This window comes from Scomber scombrus, chromosome 12, assembly GCF_963691925.1.
Source record: "Scomber scombrus chromosome 12, fScoSco1.1, whole genome shotgun sequence".
NCBI lineage: Eukaryota > Metazoa > Chordata > Actinopteri > Scombriformes > Scombridae > Scomber > Scomber scombrus.
The window spans coordinates 19,141,474-19,150,889 of NC_084981.1; the positions used below are offsets into that span (position 1 = coordinate 19,141,474).

General features: G+C 41.1%; 1 protein-coding gene across 1 annotated transcript in view; it reads right to left on the reverse strand.

The window, feature by feature from the left end:
• Nucleotides 1-9,416, reverse strand: part of fmn2a (formin 2a) — a 38,280-nt gene that overhangs the window by 8,281 nt on the left and 20,583 nt on the right. The window contains exons 7-13 of the mRNA XM_062430295.1: nt 9,329-9,390; nt 5,593-5,684; nt 5,376-5,505; nt 4,688-4,834; nt 3,948-4,007; nt 3,178-3,298; nt 920-1,012 (exon numbers count right to left, since the gene is read on the reverse strand). Coding sequence (XP_062286279.1) covers nt 920-1,012; nt 3,178-3,298; nt 3,948-4,007; nt 4,688-4,834; nt 5,376-5,505; nt 5,593-5,684; nt 9,329-9,390 — 705 coding nt within the window. The remainder of the gene's footprint in view (nt 1-919; nt 1,013-3,177; nt 3,299-3,947; nt 4,008-4,687; nt 4,835-5,375; nt 5,506-5,592; nt 5,685-9,328; nt 9,391-9,416) is intronic.

A 9,416-nucleotide genomic window follows, 5' to 3' on the forward strand; every position in this document is an offset into this window, starting at 1 on the left:
TAACTGGACTCTTTTGAAATTTGGTAGTTATTTAGTTATAGACTCTTAATTTCAATATTTCTAGAATATATGTTTTAATATGCTATTGCCTAAAGAAAATGCAGTTGTACTGGCAGTGACAGTAGTGTGCAGAAGCTGTTTCCATGGTTACCAAGCAGGGAACACCTGACAATTACTCACAGAATCTGTATTTATTTGCCCCAAACAGCCAGAATACATAACTGTACAGCCACTGGCTGTCAGCCAGTAATGTATTGCTAAAGTGTTGCTTGCTAGTTTATGGCTAGCAAGCAATGGCAGGCACCAATTGAGTCTGGCGGGTGAATGTGTGTGTTTGTGTTCAGTTCAGCCTCTGACTGAAAGTCACCAGGAACTCTGGTTTTCTCTCCTCTCTGTACTGTATGTCCAATTACATTTAAGTACATTTCGCCTCCAGTCAGCAGTCAACATGGATGAAGAGAGGCTAAATTGCATAACACCAAACACTGGAGGTCAGCTCGCTACTGCAGATTGAGAAGTGAGGGTGAATCTAAATTTTTAATCCCAAAAGTTTAAAAATTAAACTCCCTCCTGCTGGTAAACAGCTCCGGTTCAGAGCAAAATCCAGAGCAGTGGCCTGTCAGTGAGCAGCAGCTCTGTTTTCCAGTCCTCCACATACAACACTCTATGAAACCCCACGATATGTTCAATTTAAAAAATATATTTTCAACGCACGCACATTTTATATATTTGTGTCGTGTAACTCACATCGTTCACACCACCCAACACGAATGGACGGGAATTGACTTTGATTGTAATAGCACTGTGCGAAAATGTCAATTGGTGTTTTATGTAAACACACCATTAACCTTTAACAAGACTAGGGAAAGTCTATTAACCATCATTTTTAGTTGATTTGATACTTTTTTAAAAAGCTCACCTTTGCTGAGAAATGTGTCCATCTTGTCTTTAAAGGGCTGCAGGTTCCCTTCAGAGGACAACTTGCATACCTTCTCCGTCTCAGATGAGCATACTGAAAGTACAGGAGATAATCATCTTGAGAGTGTAAAGTCTTTCAGAGCAATAATATCTTATCAAGCTTCTGTATTGTAATTAGAAAGTATATAGTGTACTACAACCTGGTTGGGCTTGCTTTGATAAATTTCTGCTGATTTCTGCTTGCTGAATAAGTATTGGCAAAGACTTAATGACCCTTAATGGCTAATAAGGCACCCCCAGGAACAAGGAAGACCTGCGCACTGATCCCAGGAGAATGTTATCACCACACTCTATCTACAACCATAACAGATACTGAAACTTCGCTCAAGGCCTTAGAGGTGAAAAGGCCATGAGATGCTTAAGGGAAGGGGGAGGTCAGGTTTGGGCAAATGGTAATTCATAGACCATATGTTGCCTCCTACAAAGGTACAGAGTGAGCTCTCTCCACTGTGCTGCTTGCTGATGTCCTTCGGGCCAGCCAAGGCCATTTCTGCGCCGCCTACCTATCGGAACCCCCCTCTGGGAACTGTCATCAAAGCCCACGTCTGTTAGAGCATTCAGCTAGCTTAGCTAGGTAATGAAGAGGTCTGCAGGTATAGCATGTGATGATGTATTTATGTATGGCCAAGCATGTGCCACTGCCACTGGGGTCGGAGCAGACGCAAGTCCATTTCCCCTGTGAGCAACTCCATCTTTATGAATTGCAAATAATGAACAGCCTAAAGAATCATTATGGCAGAGGAAAAACAATATTTGGCAACACGGATCAGATACCTGATTGGTTTAGCAGCAAAGATACATAAAACATGATAGAGAACAGACCAGGTTTGGGGAATTGTCGATCGAGCTGCAAGCGCACAACCTCACACATACACATGTACAGACTCTCACGTGTGCACACATATGTTTGCACAAAAACTCAGTCGTTTTTTACCACCTGTAGGCACTTCAGTCTTTGGAAAGTGTTCTAAGTGCTGAGTGACTTGAGACAGAGTAGTGAGAGTGAGCATTTCCCAAAGGCCTCTTTCATTAAGACTCGTTTTTTCACTCAGCCAATCATTTTGGCTTGTCAAAGCATAATCCAATTGCCATGCTTTTTTCCTGCAGTCTCAAAATCCAGCAACCTAACATGTTCAGCCTTGCATGTGGAAATTTTATATAATTCATGTGTTTACTTTATGATAAAATACAACATCTGAGGTCCTTTCATGATCATCATATGACGTTTTATAGCGTTGTGACTTCATTGAGGGATTGCATAATCATAATCATAGATCAATGGAAATTCTGGCTCCTTAATATTTGCCTTGTTAAACCTTCTAAAATAATGGCACAAAAAGATTTTTCTTTTGAATGCAGATGGTTAGTGCTGAAAACAGTTTGATGATAAAAGCTTTTACCTAATAGTAATGATATGTTCATGACAAAAGTAATTTTAGAAGTAAGTGTGCAGTCATGGAAAGTTATGTAATAGATTAACCACAGGAATTGATTGCACAACTGGCTGAGGAATGAACAAATTAGAGTCGAAGAGTGAAAGCCATCAACGAAATTAGTCTGTCCTGTAGCCATATTTAGGACCCCTTTGGGAAAAATGATGGCACACAACTTATCCACAGAGACATGCAGAAATATTCTGAAATTGTCTTCAAACCTCAATGTTGTGTTTGGAGGTTTGCTGCTTGCAAGGAGGCAAATCGGAGCTTGAGGAGAGCCTCTTTCAGGTCAGTGAATAGCTGATGAACCTTTGATATTGCACACAAGTAGTGGAAGTTCCCTGACCTTGCACCGTCTCTATTTTGATCTCTATTTCATGAGGACAGTAAAGGCACGCCAGGTCCAACAGGAGTCTACTTCTGACAAGTCACATCTGCTTCTGGTTAACTCGTCTGTACGACAAACAGATGCTATCTCTCTGTTGACCCGCCTCTATGATCCAAACATGACCATAGCTGGTCAGGTTTTGGAAAATTATTTTCCATTGTGCTAGGAGATATTTGCATGGATTAATGCATAATTTATGGCTTCATACATTTCTACGCAAAGGTATTATAAACATGATATGACATCTGTCATGATTTGCTGGATATGGCAGGGCCAAGTTTACTACCTGGTAATCTTGTTGTAAATATACAGTTTGAACATTTTGGATGTGCTCAAGTGAGAGGGAAATTGTGGAGTGTAGGTTGATGACCATACCATTGAGGTCTTTCTTCAGCTTGCGAAGGTCTCTTTGAAAATCGTCAAACTTCATCTGGGAGGCTTGGAAGAGGTCCTGTGGCTCAGGCAAAGGGTAGACACACGTCTCTCTGCCAGCATCCTGGTACAGAACAACACACACATTCATGCACAGACACACAATGTCAAAGACAATCTTCCTTAAACTTAAGGGGGCCTCTCTAGTATATACTATACACACCATGCAAGATTAAAATAAATGTCTTGACCTGCATATACTTATCAACAGTCCAAACATCCCTGTGAAGATATGGCTGAATTTACAGCAGATAATGACCATTAAGCTCAGAATAGAAAATACGCCACAGTTCTCTTCATCAGTGTTACTACAAGACCATTATGAGTGCTAGAACCATGTCATGCAGGTTGATTTTGGCAAGCAGCACTCTACTGAGTTCATCTCATCTGGAGAACCTAATTATTTACACTAGCGCTCCTTTGGATGCTGTGCCAATGAACAGACTGAAGGTTTGAATGAACCCAGACCAAAGCAGAGCAAGAGCGGGAGATGAAGAGGGAAAGACAGAAAGAAAATTATGAAGAGAGGGCCAGAGAAGGAGAGAGATTTCTTTCTGCTGTAAATGAGAAAAGGGAAAATAAATAATTTGATAAAGGATAAGCCATGGTATCCTCTGGCAAGAGGGGGGATGGAAAGAGAGCTCTGGAAGGATTTCTAAGCAAATCAGACTAAAACAGAAAAGTGATTCAAATAAACAGGAACCAAAACATACCTCATCAAAGTGCCTTAGATAGTAAGCAACAATGTAGGACAAAAGACTCTGAGAGTTATCCTGAAAGAAAGAGAAAGATCCAAATAAATAAACCAAAATCCCTTTATTTATTAATTTAATCATTTTGCAGCAGGACGTTTTAATTTGTGCAGGGCCTTTGACATGACATTGGAAGAGCGATACAACAAAACAACTGTGCTGGACTGGCTGTCATAACTCGGAGCTGTTGGAAAGTTTGATGTTCTTTATGGATACCTTACTCAGTCCACCACCACAAAAACACAAACCACTGCGTCCTTATATGGCAGTGCCAAGGGCACACTGAGACCGATGTGATATTGAATAAGAACAGTCAGTAAACAAAACGGCCTCTCTAAATCTGTGCAGCAATGGTTCTCATGTTTGGCAGCAGAGACGGTCCCTTTCAACTGTTGGACTCTTAAATTCTCGGCTCAACAATCCCCGGTGCAACTGTAAAATGGAGTCAGATCAACATTTACAATCATGATTTTCCTAAACCACTTATTTTTTAGTACAATGTGAATTACAACATAAAAAGGGTGCTTGTGTGGGTGCACATTAATCAAACATGCTTGTCTCCTTTGCTTATTTTAAACTCATTTATACAAACACTTCCAGTCTCCTGTTTGCTTGTGAATAACTGTATAGCATACAATTTGAGTGTCTGCTATTGTAGAGTGAGTGATGTTTGCTTTCACTCTTGAAACACTCAAACTCACACTGCTCTTAACGTCCTTCAGTTTTGGCAGAATGTCCAAGGTGAAGCCGTCGGCCTGCCCTCGAGAACGATTGCCTCCGTTCATGAAGTTGCCAAAAGCAAGCACCAGGCCCAGAACCTGCACTACACATGTACTGCCCTGGAGAGCCTGGCACACACACACACACACACACACACACACACACACACACACACACACACACACACACACACACACACACACACACACACACACACACACACACACACACACACACACACACACACACACACACACACACACACACACACACACACACACACACACACACACACACACACACACACACACACACACACACACACACACACACACACACACACACACACACACACACACACACACACACACACACACACACACACACACACACACACACAACACACACACACAACACACACACACACACACACACACACACACACACACACACACACACACACACACACACACACACACACACACACACACACACACACACACACACACACACACACACACACACACACACACACACACACACACACACACACACACACACACACACACACACAGATTAGAGATGTTAAAACTAATGAGATGAAAACATCAAGGTAACAGACTGAGTAGCAGAAAAGAAAATGAAATAGCAAAAAGGCTGTTGGCTCACCTTGCACACCCTCTGAAGAATTTCTATTTTGCGGAGGATTGAGGTTATACATTCATGGAAAGTCGACTGAAACAGGATGCAGAACACCCGTTCAGAGAAGTTGGGAATTTGGGATAACTGGAATAGAAACCTGATGAAGGGACAAAATCAGTCATCATAACATATCTATTTAATAAGACAGCTTTCATATGATGAATTGTATAGCTTTGGCTCTTACTGCTCAGGCTTGTCCAGTGGTTTGGCATCCTCCTTGTCTTTGGCTGAGTTAATGTGTTTTTTTATGCTGTCCATCTCATCATTTTGAGCTCTCTGTCAGATGAAAATTCAGGTTAAATTAAGGTGGAAATGTATTTTACGTAGTAAGGTACAGCATAAAGTTCTTGAAGTTGACAGGATTTAAAAAAAAAAACTGAAATCAAAACTTACAGAAGTGTTGAAAGCACACATTTTGACAGGTCAATATAAGGAACTATTAACATTTGCCAAACATGGGGTATTAGACTACTTTATAAATTGATAGGACCTTATAGTCTCTGGTGTTATGCAAAGCAACTAAAAGAGGCAGAAACATTGATAGATGAACGTTCAGCCTGCTGAAGATCATGCCATCTCAATCTTGAGGTAATACCGTTTTGTCAATTTCTGTTTCCAGTGTCAAAAATGAACTTTGAACCTCAACATTCATGAATTAAAAGACCTTTAAGCATTCAGAAAAAAATGATCTTTAAACATCCACAATTTGGTGAACTCCAATCTGCTGATGAAGACCATGTGATATTACCAAAAGCAAGACCAACAGCTAAATCGAACTTGAGGTGGATTTGTATTGTCAGCTTAATTTTCAAAGTTTTTATGTGGACAAACTGTAGTTCAAGCGTAAAATAACTCTCAAACTTTCTACTTTAACTCAACTGTATACCAGCCTATACATACAGTATAAGTTTCAGAAATGCTTAAGAGTTGCCAGACTACATTCCTGACTATTATCCTGCTGTCAGGCTCTGGACCACAGCTTTATACAAGGTGGTTTAAAAAAGGCAGACCAGAAATGCCCCTTCGTTTCACAAGAGGCAAAGACAATAGATGTTAATGTTTCTGACGCAGGCGGGCAAAACAATAAAACCATCCCCAGGAGGAGAATGTAAACTCTCTCCCAGTCCCTCCAGAGCCAATAGACCCCCAAAGTCTGAGTAGTCTGGTCTCTCCCTCTGTTTCTCTCGATCTTTCTCTCTGGGGTTTGGCCTCAGCGTGGATCCTTGGAAAACATCAAACACCAGCATCAAACGCAGTGAGGGCCCGATTAGTATTCTACACACCGCTGCCTTCTGTCGACGAGGGCAAGCTCTCCTTCTCCTTCTCTCGAGATTGTTTTCAAGTGTAAATATATTTAACACAAAGCAGATCCTTTTCAAAGGGCAGCAGCAGAGCCCAGCAGTGTTTGGTGTAATTGGGGACAAGTAGGCATTAGCGTGTGATCTTTGAATTGCTAGGGCATGTTGCAGTGATTGTTAGCATGAGAAATACAGTCCCATGTGGAATATCAAATGCAAAGGAAAGTAGGATGATATTTGTGATGCCAGAACTCTAGCGCTAGCCAAGTGGTATTCATTAGCCAGGTTTCTAGTACAGGGCTAAACAGAGCCAGCCAGGGCTTAATCACTATTTATGTCAATCATTTTCACAGAGACAAGATTTATGAGATTCTCTATACATTGCTCTGCCAAAAAATAGTCTCCAAATGACAAATTGCAACTTGTAATATACACGTAAAACATATTAAGATATCACATGGCACTTGCCATGAGAAAAACTGAGTATGCGGTGATCATTGGTAGTGTAATATTTCGTAAGAGGGTGTATGGCTCTAACTGACCTCTATGACATTTAGCTGCTGTCAGCTGAAAGGAGTCAGAACTTCAGACAACCAGTCTGGGTTCAGATAATGGCTTGTGATATTACAGGGGAGGGAGTGGTGTCCCACTATCACTGTGACCCCTTTTAATGGCAGTGGCTTTTTGTTCAAAGAACTTGAGTGGCTATAATACGCAGCTCATAGACTGAGCGACTCTGTCCCTGCCTGTGTGCGTTTCTTTCTCTGTGTGCATACAGTGTGTGCATATTTGCAAGGGTCCACATGTTTGTTTGTGAGCATGTTTGTGTGTGTGAGAGAAAAAGAGAGTGAGGGAGAGCAGTGTGTGATCTAGCTCCTAGCACAGTGAGTGAGGGTGTAACCATTTGAAGCCCCTCGCATTCCTCAAGACAGGCTCACTGTGCTGCCAACTGTGGTTTAGGGGGCTGGAGACCCACAGACAGGATGGAGTCTCGCAATACAAAAGAGAAACAATTTGGCTCCTCGACTCAATAACATAGCCTAAGGCCATAAGGGGGAGAAGGAGAGAGAAAGGGCTTGAAGTCTCGGGGTGAGTGGAGAGGTTAGAAGACTTTTGATCCTCAGTTATGACACATTGGTTCATAACTACAGCTTGTCTCAAGCCTCAGTCTCATTCCCATGATCAACATTATTAATATGGCTCTTGTAGCCAAAGGTCTAGGCCTCTCCTGTGTAGTTGTGCCAAAAAGCAATTCACAGGAATTTCACAGCATCTTAAAACTGTATCACAGTTGAAATGTGGAAAACATGCCCGTTTTCATGTTCTATTATTTACTGACCTGACTTCGTATGGGTCCTGAACCGTTTCCACTGGGCGGGGGAGACTTCCTATCAGTGAAGGCTGATGAATATGTATTTACTGTATACAAGGAGCCCTTCATAGCCAAAATGGAGACATATCGGGAAGTAGTGATGACAGCTCCGTAATTCTTTTTATGTTAATATTATACGATACAATGTGGTCATTTCACTTGGCGAATCTCAGTGCAGTCTCTCTTTTTAAACCGCACCAGCACTTTCAAGAGGAGCTGTGTGAAACAAATGCTGGGGTTTCTCAACTATCACTTCCTTTGCACAGGGGTATTACAAAAGTTGAGTCAATCAGATCCAGTGTGAGGAAAAAACTTGTTTACTATGTAGAATCGTTGGTCCTCGTCCAGGCCTGTAGACAGACCTACACAGGAATGACTCCAAACAGCACACATACCAGTTCAGTTTGTGGCTGGCCTGTTTGTTTTGGTATCTAATGCACACTTCCTTTAGTTCACCCTTTCATGTGGAACATGGAACAAGAAGTCCACATAGAAAAACCTGATAACATTGATGTGGCATCTCTGACTGACGGTAAAAAAATATATTGTTTTGCATTATAAACACATCTTACTATAATTTAATTAAAAAGTTGTTCTTTCCCCACTTAAACTGTATACAAAAGTTCAGCTTTTGATAATCTTGGAGAGGTATTTCTTGATGGATAGCCATTGGTGTTTTGTGGTTTACCCTCAATGGAGAGCCAAATAAAACAACACTAACAGCTGATGAATGACTTTTTGCTATTTTGTTGATATCACAGCTTGTTGAGCCCTCTTAGGTTTCATTCTATAATAAAATGATTGCCTGTTATTCATATATGGCATGAAATGTCTAACTGTAAATCATTTTATTTTGTCACCAGCAAACTGTTCCAAAATAATAGTTTTACTGCAAGCCACAGAGGAAAAGAAAAAAACAAGACTGCAAGGTTTTCCCAGCCTGAACGCTGCAGTCAAGATCAGCCTGAGCTGTCAGTGGTGTTACTTTGTGTAATTATACTGGGTTTGTTGTTCAACACTGTGTATTTATATGATTTTGCATTGGCAGGAAAGTGGAGAAATGTATTTGAGTTTGGGATATTGTCTTTTCCCTGGTCTATTGACTTTACTGAAACCACAGTCAACATGAGCCTTGATCATTCTCCCTTCAAAGTCAAAAATTTGCAAAGTTTTAAGATTTTTTTAATTACCGTTGTAACCACAAAGACATGGATCCTGTCCAAGGTAGTGATGCAGCATGTTATACTCACATTTTCATAAAGGGCTTGCAGAGTTTCCAGATCAACGACAGCATTGTCCATATTTAGGACGGCTGTCAACAGAGGGAGAGGATGACAT